General features: G+C 48.9%; 2 protein-coding genes across 9 annotated transcripts in view; both read right to left on the bottom strand.

Annotated features, from left to right (window-relative positions):
- Nucleotides 1–916: 916 nt before the first annotated feature.
- On the bottom strand, nt 917–6,271 carry ITGB1BP2 (integrin subunit beta 1 binding protein 2). Of its 4 annotated transcripts, none has more exons than XM_056809516.1 (11): nt 5,709–6,271; nt 5,432–5,595; nt 5,282–5,338; nt 5,064–5,194; nt 4,124–4,305; nt 2,649–2,707; nt 2,454–2,524; nt 2,235–2,334; nt 1,889–2,002; nt 1,624–1,686; nt 917–1,351 (listed from the first exon to the last, which is right to left on the bottom strand). In XM_056809516.1, exons 2-11 carry the CDS (start codon nt 5,534–5,536, stop codon nt 1,130–1,132), a joined length of 1,104 nt encoding a protein of 367 aa, XP_056665494.1. In that variant the 5' UTR covers nt 5,537–5,595; nt 5,709–6,271; the 3' UTR covers nt 917–1,129. The 4 variants fall into 4 exon arrangements, with proteins under 4 accessions (XP_056665494.1, XP_056665496.1, XP_056665493.1 ...); XM_056809518.1 differs by having other exon boundaries at nt 4,202–4,305; XM_056809515.1 differs by having other exon boundaries at nt 5,432–5,481.
- Nucleotides 6,272–6,401: 130 nt separating this feature from the next.
- The window catches only part of LOC100013374 (non-POU domain-containing octamer-binding protein), a 109,172-nt gene continuing 90,643 nt past the window's right edge, over nt 6,402–24,930 (bottom strand). For 4 of the 5 annotated variants that reach the window (XM_056809484.1, XM_056809485.1, XM_056809486.1 and 1 more), the window contains exons 43-52: nt 13,891–13,938; nt 12,219–12,412; nt 11,692–11,993; nt 10,843–10,938; nt 10,456–10,652; nt 9,883–9,967; nt 9,478–9,580; nt 8,824–8,863; nt 8,217–8,326; nt 6,402–7,342 (exon numbers count right to left, since the gene is read on the bottom strand). In XM_056809484.1, the coding sequence (XP_056665462.1) occupies nt 7,208–7,342; nt 8,217–8,326; nt 8,824–8,863; nt 9,478–9,580; nt 9,883–9,967; nt 10,456–10,652; nt 10,843–10,938; nt 11,692–11,993; nt 12,219–12,412; nt 13,891–13,938 (1,310 nt within the window). In that variant the 3' untranslated portion in view covers nt 6,402–7,207. Of the gene's footprint in view, nt 7,343–8,216; nt 8,327–8,823; nt 8,864–9,477; nt 9,581–9,882; nt 9,968–10,455; nt 10,653–10,842; nt 10,939–11,691; nt 11,994–12,218; nt 12,413–13,890; nt 14,091–18,174; nt 18,331–24,930 lie in introns of those variants that run through there. The other variant, XM_001362367.5, reaches the window with a different exon arrangement.

Genomic DNA, 24,930 nt, shown 5'->3' with positions numbered 1-24,930 from the left:
ATGGTACTGGAGTTGTTGGCCCCCAAAATCCATCCAAATGCTAGCTATTTGCCCAGCCTTGACACCAGGCAGACCTGGGCCCAAGTGAACTTCAACTCTGGTCTTACATCAGCTTGGAAATCCTGTGCCAGCTTCCAATCCCTGCCCATCCTGTCTCCTGGGCACACCTTCCTTCCCCAACCTGGTCTAAGTGCACATGGAGTCTCTGACATGAGCTGTGTGGCCCTAGGCAAGTCATCTCATAGATCTAACAGAGGGAATTGATCTTCCCTGTGGCAGGAAGTAACTCCAGCCTGAGGGAAGACTCAGAGTAGGAAAGAAGGCCCCAGGCAAGAAGGGGAGCCCAGTAGGAAACAGTCAAAGGGTGCTAGGTTTCAAGCACATTCCTAACTGCAGCCCAAACCAGTCTTCTTCCCTGATTACAAGCCCTTAACACTCCTGGCAGCACTATGAGAATGTTCAATCATCCTTTCAGCGCCCATGCTCTGGAGTCGACCTTCTTTGCTGGGGCAGGGCCAGGGGTCATGGAGGAACCCACCAGAAAGAAGCCCTATGCAAGCTGGAGATGAAGTTTTGGCCCAAACGCTGAGTTCCAGGTTTCTGCTGCTCTACTATTTCCGGACTGTTCACTGGACACTTCCAGAGCTGCAGTGGCAGGAGAGCTGGGGAGAGAGGTCCCCAGGCCTTCCTCCAAGCCCACATGAAGCTCTGTCCTCTCAACCCCTTGACTTCCAAGCTTAAGCAGCCAGTTTCCTGGTGGGTCACCTCCTTTCTGGGGAGGAGTCACTACTGGTTTGTCTTTTTTGCCTCCTTGACCAGGGGACAGGCCCTGGCCTTCTGTTTCCCTTCTATTCCCAATCCCCTAAAGGGCTAACAGCCGTTTGGGCCTTGAGTTGAGAAATTTCAGATTTCTATGAAAGATGTAGGGGGCCATTTTATTTGGTGGTGGTTGTTTCTTGTTGGGCGGGGAGAAGGCTGTGACCAGAGGAAGAGTGATCTGAGGAGCATGAAATCTGAACAGAACCTTTCTCATGTTTTCTTCCCTACAGGTCAGTGCCCAAGAGCCATGCCCTTGACTCCAAAGTCCTAGGAGAACCACTGAGCTTCTTTGAGAATACCTATCTAGTGGTCACTCTCCTTCCTCCTCTTCCTCTGTCCAGCTCAAATCATCCTCTGAATCCTCAGGCTCCTCTCCAATCATTCCAGATCCAACATCCTCCCCAACCTTCTCAGCTTGCATCCTCGTGCCTGGCTGCTCCAACTGGGCCCAAGGCCCCAGGTCAGCCTTGCTCAAGGAGATCTCAGCCCGGGATGGCATGAGGGAGACAGAGCTCTGTTCCACAGCTATGACCTGGAGAAGAGAGAAAGACAGAAGAATGCTGGAGAAGATGACAGGTAGAGAGAAGGAAAGAGAGGGAGAGGGCTAAGAAGTGACATGGAAATGGATAGGAAGCGATATCTGAATAGGGAGAAAAGAAACTAGAGGTGAGAAGAGTCAAAGTAGGCTTCCTGTTCCAAGGTTCAGTGCCCACCCCAATCTCCAAGATCTTTATCCCCTTCTTTTCTTCCACTTTGACCTTCCCATATCATTTCCCCAAGCCCTTACCCAGTAAATGCACTCACCCCACAGAGCTCCAGTTGCTCCTGGAAAACCCGGTTGCCCTCAAAAGATATGTGGATGTGAAGCTGAAAGGGATCAAGAACAGGTTAGTACACAAAGGCAGGCAAGATGGGTGGCCCACCCTCCCCATGGTCCAGGAGCCAAGTAGTGCCTGACACAAGCATGTCCACTTGTTCTGTTCTCCCCATAATCAGCCGACTCACCTGCTCACAGCAACTTCCATTCCAACCAATTCCCCTCAGAGCCTGGCCCTAGCAGCTCACTCACCTTGGTTTGACTGGCCTTCACCCAGCTGAGAGCAGGCAATGGTCTCTGGCCATACACAGTCACCACTACTACAGAGGCTGTCTGATGCCAGTCATGGCGGCAGGAGACCCATTGCTGAGGGAAATATAACAGAACCCACTTAATTATTTAGTACGTCACGATCCTTAGGATACAGAGTGGAATCCCAAGGAAACGTAGCTGGCCAAGCATCTGAACCACTGCGAAATAGTAGGCCACTTACAGCAAGTTTCACTATGACAATGCAAAGAAGGGGTGAGGAAGGCCTCCCTATGCTGGGTTCTGGTCAAGAGGTCAAGCAAGGTGGGAATCCAATGGTCAGGCTCACCTGCTTCTGCCAGACATGTGTACCAAGGCTGCACCCTGGCTGTGCCAGGAAAGCACTAAAATCCACGGTTGGCACACCACAACAGCTCCAAGATTTCATCCTGCAGTAGGAGAGCCATCAAGCTGAGTTTATCCCTTCTCATACCTCAAGTCACCCCCTCTTCTTGCAAGCAAGAATAAGAGAACATAAATCTGGCTTCTGCCTACCCTTTTCCCTTACCCCTCATGGAACAGAGGTCCTCCAGGATGGAAGCTACAAGGGCTGGCATCACTCTCAGAGCCTTGGAACACCTTGCAGGGAGTGGGAAGGAAGCAGAAAGGCAGAGGAGGAATAAGGGGACATGTGAGATCATCCGCATTTCCACTTTCTGGGCAATACCCAACCACTCCTCCGATCTCCCCAGATTTTACTCACAGCACCACATCCTGGGTTCTGGCAGATGGAGCCAGGATGGACCACAGTGTTGGGTAGTCCTAAACAGGAGACAAGAAGATCAATGAGGACTATCCTCCCTACCTTGAAATTCCACCTGCATCTCTAACTGGATGTCACATTCACTTTATAAAAACCCTGACCTTTTGTTTTCATATCAGTTCGGGGACACAACATGGGCATGGGCTAGGCAATGGGGGTTAAGTCAAACAGCTTAAGAAGTATTTAAGGCCAGATATGAACCCAGAACCGCCTGTCTCCAGGCCTGGCTCTTATCCACGGTGTTACCTAGATGTCCCTTGTCCTAGACATCTTAAACTCTATATGTACAAAATGGAACTTCTGATCTTTTGTAGAAAGCCCTCCTCCTCTTCCTAACTGTACTGTCACTGAGGATCCATCAGGCTGTCTTCCATTCATCATTTTGGCCCCTGCATCCAATCCATAGGCTAGTCCTGTCTATTCTACCATGCCAATGTGTTTCCTCTGAGACTGCCAGCTCCTCCCCTTTCCCCTGGACTACTGCAGTAGCCTGCTGGCCTTGGAGGTGGGGGTGGGATGGGGGAGGAATAGGACAGTGGTGTGGTGTCAGTTCTGAATTATCCCTCTGACCCACCCAAGGAAAAGGGAAAAATGCCACCCCTTACAAATATGTAAGTCATCAAGAGAAATTCCCATTTGACAGCCAGGTATGGAAATAAAGAAATTAAAGGTGCTTCAGTGTGTACTATCTGGAGAGCATTTTCCACCCATAATCTTTTGGCAATGCAGCTGATCACTGTGCCAGGCTGGATACCTCCTGCTCCTGGCAGGTCTCAGCTTAAAACCCCAGCTTCTGCTCTTAGAACCCCAGCCTTTCCTGGTTGCTCCAAGAAGTGCTGGTGATTTCCCCAAGATTAGCTTCCATTTAGACTCTGTCTCTTGGGGACATAAATAGGGGTTTGCCTGCTCTCTTCCATTAACCTGGGAGCTCCTTCAGGGTGGCATGGGCATTGTATCCCCAGAAACTCAGGCAAACTATTAGCAGGGAAATTCCTTTGCTCCTAACCCAAAATATCTGATAACTCCTATAAGACCCCAAGAGGCCCTTTAGATGGACAGAGATATACCTCCTTGATATCATCAAATTGTATCTCAGACCTCTAAACTGTATCTGTCCTCTAAACTGACTCCAGGCAGACCCAGTCAGATGACCAACACCCCCCACCCCCACCCCCCATCAAAAGCCTAAGTGTTTAACCATTCTAAGTTACATCCACACCTGGCACAGAATCAGGTCCTCGCTGTTGTAGAGTATAAGAACCCCAGAACTGAGGCATTCTGGGAGCAACCCTCCAGGTTGTTCCACTCATGCTGTCTTGCTAGCCAAAAATTCAACATTAATAAATCTCTTTTTACTTTTAAGCTAAGTTTCAGGGTCTTGCAAAAGGTACCCTTCCTGAACCCCAGGGGTTCACCTCTAGCACCCCACAAGGCCAGGGCTGTTTTTGCCTTTGTGGCCCAGTAATTAGCACAGTGCCCAGCAGTAGGTCCACCTGCTCCAGGCGGAGGGTCTTCTAGTTCAGGTTCCTTCTGTTCCAGGGCAGTCTCCAGAGCACGAGACACACTGAGTGGCAGGAGGCACAGGTCTAACTCTTCCCTGTGGAGTACAATAACTGGCCTGAAGCCCACTCTGGGATCCCACAGCAGCCAGGCTCCAAGAGTATGTTACAATCCTATGTTTGCCAAGCTTACCCTTACAAACCCTTTAAAATGGTACAGGCCTAGTTAGCGGAATACAAGTGTTCCTAGCCACATTTTAGGAAACTGAGGATCCCAGAAGTTAAAGAAAGGCCTAGTCAACAGTGGCAGTAAGTGATAGAACTGCTCCACAGGTCTTTTGACTCTTTCCACTGGACCATTGTAGAAGTCTTTGAACTTCTATTGGCTCAGTTTCCCTAACTGTAAAATGGGGGCAAAAATAGCACCTACACGGTGCTGTGAGGATCAAGCAAATGACCATACATCAAGTATGTTAGTGATATAGACGCTATTGGCAATGCTCATCACCCCACTTTCCCTAGGGGTTACACATACTGGAAGATCTCTCCAGGATCTCTTATGAAGCCAGTTCCCAGATCTCCTTCCTAGAGCCTCACGTCCAGGGCCCCACCCTTATCCTGGGATGTGACCCCCTCTTCTGAACTCTTGGTTCCCATTCCCTTCCCTTTTGACCAAATCCCAGCCTTGCCTATCTCCTTCCCCTTACTCTCAATTCATCTGATGCCCCACCTGCCACCAGGCCAGATGTAGCCCCCAAGCCCAACACCAGTAGCCACTGATCAACTTCCACAATTTATGTAACTGAGAAAAAAATAGGAAAACCTCTCCACACAACCCAAACCCATCCTTCCTCACTTGGGCCTTTCCCGGCGAAGCATCTCTGCCGACTTGGGCATGAAGTCCAAGTGCTTGGGCCCCTGGAGGGCACTTCCAGAACCAGGGCTCTCCTGAGGCTTCTCAGCACAGTGTGGTCCCAGGGTGCAGCCCTAATAGCAATGGAGTAATGAGCACTAGGGACAGACGGTGTTCTAGGGATGGGGGTGAGATATAGGTGCAGAAAGAATCAGCATTACCTGGATGCTTAAGAACTCAGAGAAATCTGTTGTTCGCTTATGGCAGCAAGACCAACCCTACAAAGAAAGCCTCTGTTCAACCAAAACTTCCCTGTAATTGCTTCCCTAAAACAGAAGCCCTAATAAGCCATCCCCAGTCCACTGGCTCACCTTGAGGGCATCATGGAAGATGGGTACCCCAGGGTGATGGCAACAGCTATCTGTGTAGAGCAGGTAAAATCGAATGAGCACGAGTAGGTACTGCTCAGCCACCATCCCAGAACCCTCCACTGGAAACAACTATCCAAAGATGTTTTTCATCAAGATCAGTAGAGCTGGGAGGGGAAGAGGCCTACAGTTACCGCCTCATCATTACTCCCTATGGTGCACTAAATTCACCACCCCTCTCCCAAAAGGTAGTTTAGGGAGCATCAAAAGCACTACTCACCTGGGAGGTTGGCATCTGGGTCAAAGTGCTGCCCACAGCCTTTATTAAAGCAGAACACAGACATGGCAGGGGGAGGAGAGGGAGGCAGGCTGAGGAAAAAGAGCCTTTTCAAGAGCCTGGAAGCCTAACATGAAGTACCTCTTACTGAACTGAAAGTTATGGCCCTCTGGAAGGCCCAATGTCTATCTTTAGCTTGGAGGGAGGCACCTAACTTGGGCAAAGATCTGCAGGTGACCTTGTCACTCAATGGAGTGGCACTGGAACTGGTCACGGGGAAAGGCTCAGCCAATTCTCAAGTCCAGGCAGTGGCCCCTGGGAGGGCTGGATGGAAGCCAGCTTATCCACCCCCCACCGCAACTAACTGTTCTAGTCCTTTACAATGGCTCTACCTCTGGCATTTTCTATCTGGCCAGGGCTAGAAAATACTGATTCTGATCCCTGGAAACAGGCTGTCTTGGGTTTGAGTGGGTGCCCTCTCAGGCAAAGGCTGGGTAACCCACCTGTCAGCTATTGGGGGAGGGGGGAGCTTGGTTTGTGGGATGGGGCACACTCGGAGGTTCTTTCCACTATCAATGCAACATTCCCTCCCCAATTATTTCCACTATAGTGGACACATCACATCCCACCCCCATCCTCCCAAAGACTTCTTCAAATTCCCCAACCCAACAAAAGAAACAACACAGAAGGTGGAAAAAGGCTTAAAATCTGTTTTTAATTAATGTTTCTGCTGCATTCCTGTCTCAATTCTCAAATCAACTCCAGACTGTGAGAGGGCCCAACATCACATACACCAGTGAAACTTATGCAGCAACAGCTAAAGACAGGCAAGCCTTGAGAGCTACAGGCATGGATAAGAGAGCACCAGCACCCAGCAGCCCCTGCCCCCAAGCTAGAACTTAGACCAACAAGAGAGGGTGTGTACAATGACACCCCAGCACCTCCCAGAGGGAGGCTACAAACTCCTCCATTCTGGGCTGCCTCCCCATCCAAGAAAGAGAAAAGTTAAAAAAAAAACAAAAACAACAAAACAAAACACGTAATTGAAACCTAAAAGCACATAACAAAACCTTTTCAGGACATAAGAGGAACACTAGGTGAGGAAGAAGAAAGGGTCTTCTACTGGTATCGTTGCCTGAACTTCCTGGATACACACCTGAGGTCCTAACCAGGATTGTGTCTAAGTTACTGAGGGAGTGAAGGGACAAAGGTGGAATGGTCAAGGGGGACAGGGATAGAGCCTTTCGGCCTTGTGGCCTCCCCCAGCCCCTCGGTAGCCTTCACATTTAAGTTTTAGGAATGCACCACATATAACTGATTCACTAAATGCCCCTCCCCAATCCCTCTCTTCCCTCAGCACATTTCCTACCTAGAGTAGTTCAAGTGGGGAGGCCTAACTAGTAGGAGGAGCAGAGCCCCAACACCCTCTAAGGCAGAATCCTGGCTAGTCCAAAAAGGGTCCTTGTCTGTAGGGTCAGGGGGAAATCGCCACTGTGACTCTCTTAGTATCTGCGACGTTTGTTTGGGCCAAAGTCCCCTCCGGGAGTTCCTCGGTTGAATGCGGGAGGGTTTGCACCCATTGCCCCAAGTCCTTCCATTGTGCCACCCTGGCCAAAGCGGTCACTGGGTGGTGGGGTCTTCGATGCCAAAGGAGAAAGGGAGAGAAGTGTTAAAGCTCATCCCCCAAACCCAAGTGAGCTCCTCACTACCCAAAAGCCCTCTCCCCTACAAGGCCAGTTGCACAAATGGCTCTACTCAACCAAAGCTATTTCAGCTTTAGGATGTCCAAGACCAACAATGGCAGCTAGAAAAGGAGTCGTATACAGTTCACAGCCCAACTTCTTGTTGCTGGCCAGAATCCAGATCTTACTCAATTTGCCCAATTCCTAAATTGGTTTGATTTTGCCCAAGCCCCTCCCTTACTTTGTAGCTATTTGATTAAGTCAGTATTCTCCTGACCTTAACAGAGTAGACCAGCCTTGGCTACAGCCCTCAAGGATGTAGGCCTAACCCTAACTCCGGGGCCTCCAAAGTGAAAGTTTCTAGATCATACAGAATCTGGGCTCATCACATCAATGCATGTCTGCTGCTTTTTTTTTTTTAATCTTTCTCAAAGAGAAAAAAAAGTCTTTGTGTCCCCATGCCCCCTCCCACCCCCCAAAGGGGCAGCTGACAATCAGTCCCCAGAGCAACAAGTATATCCATTAAGCCTGGCACCACAAGTGGAGGGAGTCTATCTGCACAGTCAGATATGCCATCTCCTAAGGAAGGAAGCCAGCCAAAGTGGACTCAAGAGTGTCAGCTCCAGAGCTTACTACCCAGCCACAGGAACTTTGGGGCCAGTCATCTAAATTCCCTTTACAACAAAGACATTGGCCTAAATTCGTGCCCCCTACCCCTACCAGTCCTTAGGAAGGCAGGAATAGGGGACCTCAGAGAACCAGAACTTCTTCCCCCACTGGGCCAAGGTCCTCCATGTCTCCCCTAAGGCCAGTCATGCAAATATATTACCATTCCCATGGTTCCATCTGGCATCATTGGACCAGGCCCTGGAGCACTAGGGGCACCAGCTGGCACATTAGCACCTCCCAAGGATCCTCTGTTGTTTAAGCCCATAGCACCTAAAAACAGCAATGTAAGAAGCTGGGGGTGGGGGGGGGACTGAGAACAAGGACATCACCACAATTATTAACATTTTCATATTTCACACTCCCCAAGGTAGATGGGAACCAAAGATAAGCTTGTACAAAAGCCTCAGATGACTAGACAAGAGATCAATGAATGCTGTGGCCTCTCAAATCCAGGTCAAACATGGGGAGGGCATGGGATAGGATGACAAGTGACCCTGTTGCCCAGGTCTCTCAAGTCAGATGAATGGCATGTTTGTATCTTGCCAAACATATGGTTGCCACAAAGGTAGTGATCACCTTGGCCAAGATTTAATCACAGCAACCAACCACTTCTGTACCGTGTAAGCTCTTTCTTTTTAAGAACTTTTTGTAGTCCTAGGACTAGGGGAGTTTCCAGTCCAACACTAAACTCTAGCAATGAAGCTAACCTAGAATCTGGGCGGGGTGAATGGGGAACAACAACTGGAGCTGCAGCTTCAAGTCCTTACCTCCTATACCCATCTGGCCCATCCGCATCTCCTGCTCTCTCTAAAACAAACAAAACAGCACAAAAGTTCACCACAGCCTGTTCCCCCAAAGCTCAGCAGACCCACCTCATGTTCCATCCCAAAGACCTGCCTACTGAGAACTACCCTATGCTGGGAATGGTTTGAAGGGAAGAGCCCATGGCTGAGGCCACACAGCACAGGAAGAGGCAAGATCCCCCCCAAAGCTGCCAAGACACAGGGATTTCCAGCTTTCCAGGATCCCAAACAATTTGGCAGAAATCCTTCAGACAGCATGAACAAAGGGCACTGGGACTTAAGTCCCACAGAATTTAAGTCCTAACCTAGAAGCACAGGGGAGGGCAGTGGCCAGAGTTGAGTTTTCATACTGACGGAGAGACCAGGCCACATTGAAATAGTTTCTCCCTGGGAGTGACCCTGCAGCAAGACAACACCTAGGGTCCATCTGCTAGGGTTAAGTGAGGTCTCTGAACCCACACCTCTCTCCTAATTGTTATTTCTCTTCCAAAAGGTTATTTCAGGGACCAGGGGCTGGCCCTAGTGGCCTGTGGTTTCCCAGGCACTGCTTCCTAGTTGAGGTATCATGCCATGAAGGATTAGCCCATCAGGGGTACAAGGAACTAAGGTGCTCCATACCGCATCAGGGAAGTTTCCTTTGAAACCCTCTTGCTGACGCCGCATCATTTCTTCCTGCTGTCGCCTCATCTCCTCCTCACGACGCCTGCGTTCCTCCTCCTGCCTACAAGGGGTATGAGGAGTCAGTCACTGAGATGCTCAGAGCATACCAGAACAAGGTAAGCCATCTCGTCTGGGATCTAACAAATACACCAAGCCAACTTCTTCATGGGAAGGCCCTGGGCTCTCCTGTCCCTCAGGAGCCTCTGAGGCCAGCCCTTGTAGTCCTATACTATAAGTAAACTATCCCAAAGCATATAACTTCCAGGCTCACCTAACCAGAGCACAGACTCAATATAACAATATCCAACAACCTGGCGCGGAATCAAGAGACTACCTAAAAGGATTTGGGATTTGCTAAAGTACCTGAGTTCCATTTGCTTTCGTTTCTGCACTTCCTGGTTATGAAGTTCCTCCATCCTTCGGAGCTCTTCCTGACGTCTCATCAGATCTATAAGGAGACATTAGGCATCTGATACCCAGAGAATTTGTCACAACTGATATTCCCATTGGGCCACCCAATTGAATTTCACCCCAGAAACCATTCAGGTTGAATCCTCACATTTTAAAGATGTTTAGGGGAAAACCCAGGGAGGGAGGGGACTCCCCAGACTAGACTACATTAGAGACAGGCCTGGAATCCAGGCCTTCCTGCCTCCAAGTTGAGGTTCATGCAACTTCCCATGGCTGAGTACATGCTCCAATGGGTAGAAAAAGAGAAGCACTCCAATTCTTGGCCTTCACTCTTTGCAGGAGGGCTCTCAACACTCAAAATGAGAGGGAACCAGCAAGACATGAACAACTCCCTTTCCTCTCCTAAGTTGCTATACTCACTCTTCAGATACATTGTCTATGACCAGAAATATCCCCAGGAAGAGATAGCTAGCTAGGGAAAAGAACAAGGACCCTAGAGAAAAAAGCCCTTCCATCTTCACTCACCCTGCCTCATCAACATGACCTGGTGCTCATGGCGAGCCGCCTCCATCTCCATCTCCAGCTTCTCCCTGGCTTCCTTGATGTTTCGGTCTACTTGGTCTTGTTGCTGCTTCTCCATCTCAATCAGCGCTTTCCAACGCATGGCATACTCATACTCAAAGGAACCAGGCTGGGCAAATCGAGGTGGCTGCTCTCGTTCCCTGGTAACACAAAGGCCTGGGGTCATCTTCTACCCTAGGATTCATACCCAACAACTACAATCCCTGCCCCTCTGAGGGAGCAAGGGAAATAATGGCTGTTGATCACAACAGATAGAAAACTCCTCCCCAGTTTCTTCAATAGCACTGAATGTGCAACTACATAACAGACTTGATTCCTAGGGTCACATACTTGTGAAATTGTTGGTTCTTGATGACCAATTTCTCTGGGAGACCTTCTTCATCATCCAGTTGGTCCATCGGCTCCACAGTTACAGGCCTAGGAAATCTGGGAGATGGGGAATGTCTTTCCAGTTAATAAAGCAGGAAGGACTACAAAGTGGTCTAGGTCTAGAGCTCAGGATTGGAAGCCTTCCTTATGGAAGCATCCCAGAGATGTGGGGTTGACATCCACAAAGGGATTAAGCTGAGGTTATCCAACTGAGTTCAATTCCAAAGGAGTCATTCACAACAAAAAGAGAGAACACCATCCAGAGTTACACTCCCAGGAACAGAAGTTACAATCCCAAAGAAAAGGGACACAACCCAATACTTAAGGCCATACTTCAAAGGAAGGTGGTGCTTTGAACATTCAGATGGACAAAAAATTCACCAGCATCGTGCAAGCACATGCTACCTTTCTACAAATCAAGCAAGAAGCCAAGAGCATATCATTTTCACCAGCGTTAAGCTATCGTTGCAATGCTTAACCTTCAATGACTGGGTTATCTGAGAGAGGCCCTTCCTTCTAACTACACAGTCCTAAAAAAGACTAAGATTATTAGCAAGGGGGTCCCAAGCCCTCCAGAGAATACCATGCCAGTGAAGCTTCTTGGGCAGCTCTCCCTCATTAGCTTACTCTCTATAGACCATGGGGAAGATGGCTTAGAAAACAAAGAGTTGTTTCTTACAGGTTCATTCTCCAGACCCACAGCAAGAAAGTAAAGTCACCTTAAAAGAGACACACCGAGAACACACGAAGTCCTGGGAAGGGAAAGACAATAGAAACTGCCTTCCTAAAGCCAGCCTATCCCCCACTTACGTGGTCAGAAGGAAGGACCCTTCACTGCATCTGTCCAGAGCTTTTCTCGCAGCTGGCTTCCCTGAGAATTCCACAATGCCTTTCCCTGAAGGCCTCCCTCGATCATCCACAATCACTACAGCTCTCTCCACCTGGCCAAAGACAGAGAAAGCTTCCTCCAACAGTTCATTGGACACGAACTGTGGCAGGTTCCTAACAGTCAGGGATGCGCTATGGCATGCAAAGCGCACTCGCAACTGCTTTCCACGTAAGGGCATGTTGTCCAGTTCGACCTTAGCAATTTCAGCTAGAGTTCGGGTTTCCTAGAGGGCAAAAGAGAGGGCGTTACAGCCTGTCACACAAGACCACACAGAAACAAACAGCCTGAGAACAAAAACAGTCCCAGAACTGGCATCCAGGGATGAAGAGAGGTGGGGAGTACAGGGCCATCTGGGCTCTATGAGTCCTTTCTAATACAGATACCCTGCTTCTTCTGCCCAAGTCATGTCGTCCGTCCCTCCCACCCCCATCTCTCCAGAGCTTCTCACCAGGCGGATAAAGCCAAATCCTTTGTCCTTGTGTATGAACACCTCGCCTGCCTTCCCATATTTCTCAAACAGTTTCCTCATCTCCTCTTCAGTGATGTCAGGAGGGAGATTTCCCACAAAGAGGCGGCTCCGCTGGGTGAAAGTCTTTTCCCCTGGCTTCCTAAAATTCTTCAGATCAATAGTCAGGCCTTCATCTACAAGGAAACAAATAGATTAGAGAATAAAATCCATAGTTCTAACAGAAGGACACTGAGAATAAAGGCAGGCAAGTCCCAAAGGTAACTGTTCTCTTTCCTAAGCAAATTCCCAAATGCCTCATGCTTCTGAATATACAGAAAGCACACTGGGAGGCTAGATCACCTTCCATCACTTTCCCTTGCTGGCAAGGAGAGATAAGAAGAAAACATGAGCCAAATCCTCAATAAGTCATGAGGCTTGACAAGACTGACATAAAGTAGTTTTTCATTTCTCAGTACAAGTCCTCAGGAGTTACTCTCCCTTCCTTTAGCAGCAGATAGCATCTCAGGGGAATCTGAGGGGATTCCAAGTCTCCTTGCTATTACACTGTGGCCTCAACCATGAGACCAATTCCAAATAGGACAAAATGCCAGCATGTTATGTTCATGAGCCCAGGCCTAATTTCACAGGTTAGAAAAAGCTTTCATTTCTGCACAAAGTTGTTTTTGTAACAGATCACCACATGACAAGAACACATTCCCCTAAAGTAAGAGGTCTCAGCAGCAGAATGGAAGTCAAAGAAAAGAAATATTGGCTTCCTATCTCTTCCTAAAGTGAGATGGGACTTTTCCCCCCTCCCCAAAGGGCTTTCAAGTGGAGAGGCAGAATGACCACTGATCAGTGACCTGGGGGAAGACTTCTCAGGCCTTTCAACTCCAAATAAGACTCTGAATAGGCCAGAACTTTCTTGAGCAGGCAGACCAGCATGTGCAGTCACAATTCTCCAAGGATTGCAAACAAGAGGTGGCATCCGTGGGAGCTTGATATTTATTCACATGACAAACCTCTAACTTCTCAACCTTTTGTGTGCCAAGGACTCCCCCTTTTGGCAGCCTAGGGAAGTCTAGAAATCTCTCCAAACAATATTTGTAAATGCACAAAATACCTCAGATGACAAAGGAAATCATTAATACTGCAATACAATTGTCGAAACATTTACAAAACAAGCTCATGGGCCCCAGGTTAAGAACTTCTGCTCTAGCTATGAACTCCAAGAAGGAAAACATAGCACATAGGAGCCTAGGAGTATATAGTAGGAACTCTGCTCACTCTGTCACCCTGACTAAAGAAAGGCAGGTCTAGGACCCCTAACCCTAATCCAGCTCAAGGTGGAATCCAGCTGGATTCTGAAACAGCACTACTCTCAACTTGCTAGTAAACCCATGCTCTAGGAAGCATGTGCCACCTCTCAAGTGCTGAGGCAAGAGAACATACTTGTTCACAGCACAGTATGCCAATCTTTGCCCCTATTGCTTCCCTAGAACATGTTTCTGTCTATACCTAAGGGGCAGCCTTCCTTCCTTCGGTCCAAGAAGAAGAGAGAAGGAAAGTCAAAGGGCATCTACCTACCAGGGGTCAAAAAGGCCCCTTTTCCAGGGGATTCACCCAGCTAAATGAAGGCATTACCACCAAGGATCTGTGCCATTATACTCACTCTGACTGTTGGCCTGCTGCCCATTTGCAGGTATTGGTGGTGGTTGCTTGCTGCTGCTGCTGCTGCTGCTGCTGCTGCTGCTGCTGCTGCTGCTGCTGCTGCTGCTGCTGGTGCTGCTGGTGTTGGTGCTGATGCTGTTTCCTTGGAGTATGGTTCTGCTTATCCAGGCTAAAGCCTTTGTTGCTCTGCATCTTTGCACCCTACAAAATAAAAAAGAATACAACAGTGGACCCTTAGGCATATTCATTAAGGTAGTCTGTCCCTATCTATAGAAAATAGAAGTCTCTGCCAGACACAAGTAACAGGTCCCTTTCCTCCTTGTAGGCATGGGATGGAAGGCATGAAGGAAGTATTTAAAAAGCAACTACTATGTGCCACAGGTTCTGTGTTAATAAATAAGTAAGTCCTCTACAAATATCTTATTTGCTCCTCACAACCACCCTGGAAGATAGCTGGTACTGCTGTCTACGTTTTACAGTCCAGGAAACTAAGGCAGGCCTGCCTCAAGTGACATGCCCAGCCAGGGAGGGCAAACAGCTAACATGAGACTAGATTTAAACTAGGGTTTTCCAAGGTTCCAGATCCAGCTCTACCCCCTGAGCCACCTAGCCAAACCTTCCACACCACTTAAAGAATTCAACTGGATACAAAACACCACATTTAATGACAGTTCATGTCACAAAGGAAAAGTACAATGGGGACTCTACCTCAGGATAGGTTGAATCTACTCCAATTAGGGGCTAGAAAGATTTCTGCCTGCCTCTCCTCTACCAATAGTAGGCCCAGATGACCAGCCTCCCTTTCAGTGTCCAGGAAGGGGATCTTTCAAGTAAAAGAGAAGTTTCTCATCAGCAAATATCCAGTTGAGCTCCTTCCTCTCAGCATTAGTTCTATATGATAAGACAGAGGCAAAGTCAAGGCCTCAAGACACAAATCGGCTGCAAGAGATGAGTTTTCTTTGTCATTTAAGAACCCACTACCATCTCTATCCAAACCTTCAACTCTCAAGTCCTTTTAGGAATAAAGAGGCAACCCCCCTGGCTTTTGACAAGACCAATACTAGTTGAGTCACACAGGAATCTTCATTCTCTTACCTCATCTTCTCAGAAGTTAAAGTCAAAAACATCAAATGAATCCTAGGACCATCTAATCACTCAAAAACATTCAATGAGATGCCAGTCAGCTAGCATTTAGTAACTGTGCTGAGTGCAGGGGGTAAAAAAAAAAAAGAGCATAAAGCAACAAGTCCTGTTCGCCTGTAACAAGTTCCAGGCCAGATAAATTGGAGGCAGTCAGTCTCAAAGGAAAGCACCCCCTCCTCCCCCCAATTTAAGGAGAAAGTGGGACCCTGAAAGAAGTCAAGGAAGCCAGGAAGTGGATGAAGAGGGAGAGTGCTCCAGTTAAGGCGGGGGGGGGGGGGGGGGGGGGGGGGGGGGGGTGGGGGGGGGGGGGCGCGGGAGGCAGGGCACTCGTCATAGGAAGATGGTGAGTTTCCTAAGAGACTGAGGTCAATGGGCCACAGATGCTCACTTAAGATCCCAGCTGAAATGCCTCAGGGTACATATGCCTGACCTGCAAAGGACAGGCCCTAATCGCCATTTTCTAGTTGAAGCATATTACATTATCTTCAAATGGCAAAAACCTGGAACTTCCAGAAGAAAAGGCTGGCTCACTGGCTTCTTGCTGCAACTCCTGCACTATCTCAGAACTCACAGACAAGCTAAGTTTATGCCTTGTTACATACACCTTTGTAGTAGTAACACAAAAGGCAGAGTAACTTTTACCTGTGACAGGGATATTTGGAGTTAACTAGCCACCCCCCACAGAAGGAAACTGTTCCAAAGGTCCTATTTTCTCTTCTCCACATGCTTTTTCCAAAGTGCTCTCATCACCTCCCCTCCCTCCCTTCCCCCAGCCAGCTCAAGGGCATGGGCCATTATAAAGGGATACTGGAATAGAAAACCTTTAATTAACTCTGGGTTCTTGGCTCAAGTTTAAACATCAATTGAGACAATGGTCTCTCATCATTGCTTCTTTAAAGCATAGGCCCTTCTTTTGAACTCTGACCCTTAGCTCAGGACTGGACTTTTTTGGCCAGCTTACTCTATTTCTACCCAAAGATTCAGATCTTTTCCAGTTAGACTCAAGTGCCAATTTAAACAAATCGCTTGCTTTATCTTCCAGAACTCAACTAGCATCCCCCTCACACTGTCCCTCCTCAGGACCCTTGCTTTGCCCCTACCTTTTAGAGGCTAGTCACTAGAACACTGCATCCCAGGTCCTCCAGGACAATAACCCCATTGCAGGAATCTACAATAACATTTGCATGTTAAAGGCAACTCCACAAGACTTCCATTCAAAATTTAATGCTCAAGGCCTACACACAGAAATTTCCCTGAATGCTCAATTTAAGGGAAGCCATTTCCAGACTACTACCACATGCAAATGCCTTTTGAGTGTGTTTCATATACCAAAGAGGAATTCTGAGAGGCACTAGGAAAGAACTGAGACTTACTTCATTTCTAAGCCTCTAAGGGCAGGATATAGGCTTTGTTGGATGGATGGAATCTGGCCAAATTGAACCTGATGATCGTGTATTTTTTCTTTTGTTGACCCCTCCCGCCATTTTGCCAAAAGTACACACCTGCCCTTGGATGGTCGGTGGAGGAAGGAAAGTCTAGAATCTCGCTCCAGTGGGGGGAAGGGATGGGTGGGTGGAGAATGATAAACTTGAAGGGCCTCTGGGCTTAAGGAAGGGAAACAAGGAAGTAGAAAAAACTCCTTCCTGCCCACCTTCCTTCCAAGACTCCGGTGGCAGAACAATCTACATTGGGACATGCAGCCATTTTAGAGAATTAACAGGAAAAAAAAAACCAATAATTGAAAAGTCTAACAATTATTCAAATGGGTGACTGCCCTACTACTATGACACCAATGTAAGCCAGAGCACAGAATCTTCAATCCCTAGGCCTCAGTTTGGTCATCAGTAAAATAAAGGGGGGAGCCTAGAGTACAGCACTTCCAAGGAATCATCCACTTCAACAATCGATCTGCTTGCTAAATTCTGGCCACCGTGGATCCTGAGCTTCTTCTGCCATTTTGATACAAATTAGCCATTCCCTCCCCTTTTTCCATCTCCAGAACCACATAGCTTGAAGGCCTTTAAAATGAAATCCGGGCTTTTTTCAGGTTCCCAATCCTTTAGCCAACAACTAATATATGTAGCATAAATAAGGCAGTGCTACAAATGGCAAATTTGATTCTGTACCCCAAGAACCAAGACATCGAACATATTTTTCCAGAAAGGGAAACTGAGGCAGTTAAGTGAGAGGTGACATTTGAACCCAAGTCTTACAATCTTTTCTGAGGATTCAGGTGTCAATTCACCCTAAGCACTGGGAATATGAGGGAGGGCACGCTACTGAGATTTCCAGTCAAAATCTTGCCTACTGATCAATCCCACTGAAGAGGGCTTTTCTAGCCCCAGTGTGGCAGATTTGAGTGATCCAAGTGGGAGCTGAAAAGAGGAAGCGGCTAGCCTACATGTAACGGGATCGCGGAGCTTTGTGAAAGGGCCTCCCAATGGGTCACTTGGGGAACGCAAAATGCCCAAAATGTCGACATCCTGGAAGGGCCCAGGCCTAACCAACAAGGAGAAGCTGGGGTTCCAAAGGACAAAAAGTATCGGGGACCCCGGGCACCTCCCTCCGGCACACTGAGAGCAGTCGGGAGGACTCCCTCCCCGACCCCCACTGGGCACAAGGGAGGCCGAGGGGCGCGGGAGACGACGCCCAGAGCAGCCTGGGCTTGGCTGGCCTCGCTACGCTCCCAGCGCGGGTACCATCCGCGCGGGCCCCAGGCCGCCCACGAGCACGCGCGCGCAACACGCTTGGTGCGAGGGAAGCCGCGGGTGGAGGGGGGCAGAGAACGTGAGGGAAAGAAAGGAGGACTGGGGGGGGCGGAGGGAGGATTGTAAGGGAGGGGGAGGAGCACGCCGAGGCCAGACCGAGGCTCAGGCCGGCGCGCGGGCGGCAACGGCAGCCGCCCCCGCCCCCCACTTTCTCCCCCCTCCCCCTCCGCTCCCCGCAGCGTTCCCCCGCCCGCCCGCAGTCACTCGCCCGCCCGCTCGCCTTAGCCTCACCACCCAGCCGCCTCACCGTCTCGTGCCGTGCGGCTACCACCACCGCCCAGCCCAACTCGGCCCCGCCCCGTATCATTCCCCGCTCAGCCCCAGCAGAGGCTCCTCGTTCCGCTTCACCGGGGATTGCAGCGACCCTGACTCACCTGATAGCGAATTGCTTCACCCCCGAGTAGCGGCAGCGTTCCGCCGCCTCTAGCGCCTCAAGAAAAGAGCGCGCGGCCGCCGGAAACCACTCAACCTAGTTCGGCACCGCCCTGGGCTCTCAGAGCGGAGAATCTTACAGGCCGGCCGCTCTGCCAATCTAACATCGTGCTAGGGGAGGAGCCACACTTCTCCCATAACCTCTCAGCAATTGGCTCTTCGGAGCAAGGGTACCGCCTATAGGTCTCACTGCTCATCAAGTTCGCCTGAGCAGCGCGCGGGGGACAAAGAGCAGGCCTGCGGAGCTCAATGCGCCTGCGCAGAGGGCGGTGCATGAGGCCTTGGGTATTCCCGCCACTGGCGCACTACGCCTGCGCCAGAGATGCCGTAACGGTTGGCGCTGCGCTGATGGACGTTGTACGCCTTGGAGGATGGCGGTTTCTCTTGGGCCTCGAGCTGCCATGCAGCATTTTCACACCTCCTTCTAGAGGCGTACCCATCCAAGGCTTCTCACTCCCAAAACCAAGTTCGGTTCAGTACAGTACAATTTAGTCAGGTGGGCCGGCCGGAGATACCCAGGTAGTATGGCTGCTCAAGCCCATCAAATAACTCAAGAGCTGAGCTGGGAAGAAGCCTTGGGCTTAGAATTAGGAGCTACTGTCCTCTCTACCCGTTCTGTATTCAATGTACCTCCACTTCCCTTTCCCATTGTTCCTCTGTAAAGGGAGGCCTCAAACCCCATGTTAACCCTGGTCAGTCCCTTGGCCTGAAACTGATGATGATTCCTAAGGTCAATTCCCTGGACGTGGGTTTGAGTAATCTACTAGGTCCCTTGGAATTCTAGGAGCCCAGTGGAGACCTTAGTTTCTTCCTATCCCGTTTCTACCCAAGCCCTGAAGCCTTATCAAAGCTCTGATTTGTATGCTCAACATAGACACCCAAAAAGTACCATAGTAAAGGTCCCGAAACCATGCCCACTGACTTCCAGGCTCACCAGCAAGTTCTAGTAACATTACATGATTTCAGGGATTATTATAGATACTTAGAGGCAGTAGGGGATAGAGGCCAGCCTGGGCCTGGAGTCAGGAAGCCCTGTGTTGAAATCCAAGCTCAGACAACTTCCTGCCTGGGTGACCCCAGGCAAGTCAGTTTCCTCATTTGTAAAATGCCTCAGTTTCCTCATTTGTAAAATGAGAAAAAGAAGCACACCAGGGTTTTTAGGATCAAATGAGATATTTTTAATGCACTTGGCGTATATTAGGCGCTTGTTCCTTTCCCCTTACACAGAGGCTTCCAGGGTTCATGGCCGTACAAATATCCAATTGAGACCTCTAATGGATCACTGGCTTTAGGAAATCCCAATTGATACCACTGTTTTCATGATTATGTAGAAGCACAATCTATACTACCTCTACTGGGTTATTCTGATGATACTGGGATCACCAAGAAGGTTTGGATTGGGATTGAGTGGCTGGCTATATCCCCAAGTGGGATTGATAGAGAATAATAATAGTTCACTTTTAAGGTTTATAAGTGCTTTACATGCATTTTCTCCTAACTCTTACCTATTTGGCGTCTAACACTTACTCTTCAGTAATTCATACCTTTGTCTCAGGCCAGGGATGGGGGAGGAGAGATAAATAAATGAAGCACACCACGTAGGGAACCCCTGGTTCCAAGATTTCCCTCCAGGGGTACATGTACCCTTCATGCAGCAGTGGGCAGCTGCTGCTGATGTGGGTTGAATTCTTCTAGGACAAATGAGGACTGTTCAAGCTGTGTCACCTCCCCAATTTTATTATTCCAAAAGATCTTTTCTTCATCCTTTTGCTTTGCACTCCTCTTCAGAAAAGTTGTAGGGCAAGAGGGAATAAACATTTGTATATTTATGTAGCATATATACTATTGCAGACACTACAAATATCTTATTTGAGCCTCACAATAACACGTTGCTGTTATTATAAATGAGGAAATGGAAGCAAAGAGGGTGAAGTGACTTGCTCAGAGTCACATAGCTAGGAAGGGTCTGAGGGTCATATTTGAACTCAAGTCATATCTTGACTCCAGACTGGGCACTCTTTGCACCTAGCTGCCTCCTGGACAAATCGCTTAACTGTTTGCCTCAGCTTCCTCATCTGTAAAGTGAGCTGGAGAAGAAAGGGCAAACCACTCTAATATCTCTGCCAAGAAACCCCCAAATGGGGTCGTGAAGAGTTAGACATGATGGAAGCAACAAATGTTTTTCACCTCTTTTCCTGAGTTCCCCTCCTTCAATCTACAGTGAGAATCAGTTCTCTGATGCCCTACAGATTATGTAGTGTCCAGCACCCACTTCCTGAAGGTGTGATCTAGTTCAGCTGCTTTTCCTGGCTTTGTTTTCTTCTGGACCATTTCAACATCCTCTAGGCATACGTGGGACTGTGATGTTAAGAGTCCCACTTTGAGGGCTTCACTGAAGCAGATGAAGGGCAGGATACAGGCCCTCCCCTTGTGGGCCTGACATTCTAGTAGGGGGCTAAGTCCCAAGCATGAGGGACACTCATATAGAAGAGTAAATGTCAAAAGCATTGGAGAATTTCAAAACCAAGCACTCCATAGGGGTTTCCAGTCGCTGCACCCAAAAAGCTGGGGAAAACTTCCTAGACAATGGGGGGGGGAGGGAGAGAGGATGCTTTGAATTAGGACTTTAAAAATGGGTAGGGGGGACAGCTGGGTATCTCAGTGGATTGAGAGCCAAGCCTAGAAACCAGAGGTCCTGGGTTCAAATGTGACCTCAGATACTTCCCAGCTGGGTGACCCTGGGCAAGTCACTTAACCCCAGTTGCCGAGCCCTTGCCGATCTTCTGCCTTGGAACCAATACACAGTATTGATTCCAAGATGGAAGGTGAGGGTTTTTAAAAAATGGGTAGGGATGGAACAAAGCGCCTGGGGCCCATGCACAGAAATGTTCCCTGCTGTCTCAGTCTACATTCAAGCAAAGCTTACATACCTTAAGCACTTCCTAAATGTGTCCAAGTGAACAGTGAGTGGCAATTGCAGAGGCAGAGTAGGGCCTTCTTACCGATGAGACCTGATCCCAAATGGAATGGGGTCCCTCTTGAAGGTGAATTCTCCCTCCCAGGAGCTCTTGAAGATAGCACCCACTTGTCCCAAACTTGTCCTAGGCGTGTAGAAGGGTTCTTGGTCAGACTCAGGTCAGGCTGGGTGATCTCTCTTGGGTGAGGAATGACTTTGTGAATAAACAAGTATTCCTGCAGTGTTTATTATGAGCTGGGTGCTGGGCTAAGTCCTGGGGCTACAAATCAGAAGTGAGAACACAGAGACGGATACACTGTGGTACAATCGAGCACAAATGGACTTCTCCATTAGTGGCCATGCAGTGATCTTGAACAACTTGGAAGGATCTACGAGAAAGAACACTATCCACATTGAGTGGGAGTAGAAACACAGCAGAAAAACAACTGCTCGATCACATGGGTCGAGGGGATGTGGCTGGGGATGGAGACTCTAAATGAACATCCTAGTGCAAACACCAACAGCATGGAAATAGGTTCTGATGTAGGACACAAGCAATATCCAATGAAATTACACATCAGCTACAGGAAGGCTGGGGGTAGGAGAGTGAGGGAAATAATGTGATTCTTGTAACCAAGGAATCATGTTCTAAATTGATTAAATAAATTAATTTTTAAAATAAAAATAAAAAGTGAGAACAGTGCTTGCCTGACTTTCTAAGAATCATAATAGCTTAGCATTTCTTTTTTTGCTGGGGGGGGGGGGGGGAGATTTTATTTAATTAGTTAATTTAGAAAAATTTTCCCTGGTCTCAAGATTCATGTTCTTTCTCTTCCCCCTCCCATAGCCAACGCACAGTTCCACTGGATTTTACTTGTGTCATTGATCAAGATCTATTTCCATATTATTGATATTTGTATGGGGTGATTGTTTAGAGTCTCCATCCCCAGTCCTATCCCCATCGACTCATGTGGTCATGGCTTAGCATTTCTGCAGTGCTCTAGGGTTAGAAAAATGCTTTACCGCAATCTTGTCTGATCTTCATGACAACCTCAGGAGGTAAGTGTTCTTATTATCCCCAGATGAGGAAACTGAGGCACACAGGTTCAATGACTTGCCCAGGGTCACCCAGCTAGAAAGTGACTGAGACTGCTTTTGAACTTGGGTCTTTCTGACTCTACTACATAGTAGGGGAAGATAACATATACTTGAGTCATAGTCAGGGGAGTCCCTGGCTTGATGTATTCCTCCATAATGGCAGCCAGATGGTTCAGTGGGTAGAGTGTGGGCCTGGAGCCAGGAAGGCTTGACTTCAAAACCCATCTTGGACAGTTACCTAGCTGGGTCTCCAACAAACTCATAGTTGTAAAGTGCTCAGCGCAGTAGGTGCCTGGCATAAAGTAAGTACTCAATCACCACCTGTTTCCTTCCTCCCTTCTTAGGGCATTTTCAAGAGCAGTGGATTGTGATATTCATTTGAGAGGTGGGAAGGGATGGAGGTGACAGCATGGAAACTGGCTATTTGGTTGGTCTAGCTCTTGTGGACCAGTGGAACTTGACCTCACTCATTCCCTGATCTAAACAACTCTGCCCAGGATGGAGCAGATTAACTCCTTCAGGACCTGGGGACACTTTTCTGGCTGTCTCATAACGCATGGCCTGGGAGAAGGCAGAGGGACCAGAACTAATGATTGGATAGGATGTGGAATGTGGTGTTGCAAAGGAATGGATATGTAGCCCGACGGGGCCTGGAGACTGTCAGCTCAGTATTGAGTAGGCTACAGAGAAGCCCTAGTAGGCAGGCAGCCTCCAAAGATCCTTGACTCAAGAGCTCGGTATCTCAGGAAGCCAGGGAAGCTTTGAACTAGCTAGCACAGGTGCTTCCCTAGCATCTTCCTAAGGCTCCTGCCCAGGCACACATGGCTTCTCAGCTCTCCAGGCCGGAGCCCCTTCGTCACACTAGATCATTCGAATCTGGCTGGTCCTACAGGCTAGATGGAGTGCCTACCCATGGGCGAAGCACCACCCTAGACAAGTGAGAACCCAGGATTATGTGAAGCAGTTTGCCTTCTTTCTCAGGTTTTCGGTTGCCATTGCTGGAGATTGTAAAATTCTGAAAATATTTCTATTTGTCTGATCCGGCCTTTCCAGAAGCCAATAAAATGGAGGTTTTGGCCTATCGCTGATAAAATGAGCCCAGCCAAGCTTTTCCGGGCCTGGGAGATCTTCGTGAAGTCTCCCCAGAGATGCAACTGGTTTTGGAAAAGGAAGCCGTTTCCCTGTGTTTGGACATAGGCAAGACACCCATTTACTTGCCGAGACTTCCTGAGGCTTGCAAGGGAGTGTTCTGTGGCTCTCCAACCTTCCTTCCCCTTCCCCCAAAGAAAGCAGTGCTCAAGTTGGGCAGGTAGTCAGCATCTGTTGCTTGGTTGACTTGAAACAAGGAAGGAATTCTAGAAGACCCATAATAAATAACCCAGGGCAAGCCTGGGCCTTGTAGTCCTTCCAATGGTTGCGCTCCAGGGGCTCCAGGGTGGCCTGGGACTTGGAAGATGGGAGTGGCTGGGCATTGGAGAGGCTCCTGAGAGAGATCCCAGGATCAAAGACATGGAACAGCCCCCCCCCCCTCCCCGTCTGTCTAGTGGCCGACCACAGAGAGAGGCAGGATTCAAACTGAGGCCTCTCTTACCAAGCCTGCCTTACATTCTTTTCTGCTCCTTATTTTGACAAGCAAAGAAATAGAGTCCCAGGCCAGTGATTGCAGGAGTAGTAAGCGTTGGTAGAGGCCACTAGGTGTCAGGGTAGAGTGCTCTACATGGAATCAAGACTTAAGTTCAAATCTTACCACCTTTGTTCGCCTCAGTTTCCTAGTATGTGGAATAGTTTGAGGATGGTCATAATAATCACTTGCCTCACGGAGGTGCTGCGTGATGATAGCAAATGAGATAACCTCAACTGAGGACTCTGCAGAGTTTAGAAGCACAGAGTGCACATTCGCTATTGTTACAAAGCCGGACTATGGTAGCAGCACTAGCCTACTCTCTTGGGGAGCTAAGGAGCTCCTGAGACAGGTGATTTGTCACCTGAGGCGCCAGGGAAGGACCTTAGCCTGAGGTCTGTCAATTGACTTTTCCTGTCTAATCCCTACTTTCTGTCTAAGTAAAGACTCGGAAGGGCAAAGGCTAGGCAAATGGGGTTCAGTGACTCGCCCAGGGTGCCACCGGACACTAGGAAGTTTTTGAGGCCAGGCTGGAAGCCAGGTCCTCCCCACTCCAGGCCTGGCTCCCTATCCACTGAGCCACCTGGCCACCACGGAGAGGCAACTTTTAAAATGCGGGGACTATTTCCATAAACTTGGTTGCCTTTGTCACCTGTCCTGTAATCCTATCAAAGGGCATCCAGAAAGCATTTGGAGACCAAGAAAGAGCCCCCAAACTGGAGCACCCAGGGGCACCTTCCAGCCCTAGTTCTCTTTATGCCCAGTGGTGAGGGGGGGGGGGAGGTAGCCAGAGAGAAGGGCAGGGCGATGGCCTCCGAGGAACTGAGACCCGAGCAGTTGGCAAGTCTCAAAACGCTCCGAGGCACCTACTACTACTATTATTATTATTATCTTGATTATTATGGCTGCCCTTGGAGCGAGGAGAAAGAAGGGGGGGGGGGGTCATGCACGCGGCCACAGGAGCAGGGAGCCGAGCCTGTGGGAGGGAGGCGGGCTGGCGGGCGTGGGCAGCAGTGGGAAAGA

The sequence above is a fragment of the Monodelphis domestica genome, chromosome X, assembly GCF_027887165.1.
Source record: "Monodelphis domestica isolate mMonDom1 chromosome X, mMonDom1.pri, whole genome shotgun sequence".
In the NCBI taxonomy this organism is placed as follows: Eukaryota; Metazoa; Chordata; class Mammalia; order Didelphimorphia; family Didelphidae; genus Monodelphis; species Monodelphis domestica.
This window is presented reverse-complemented; position numbering and strand designations above follow the sequence as displayed.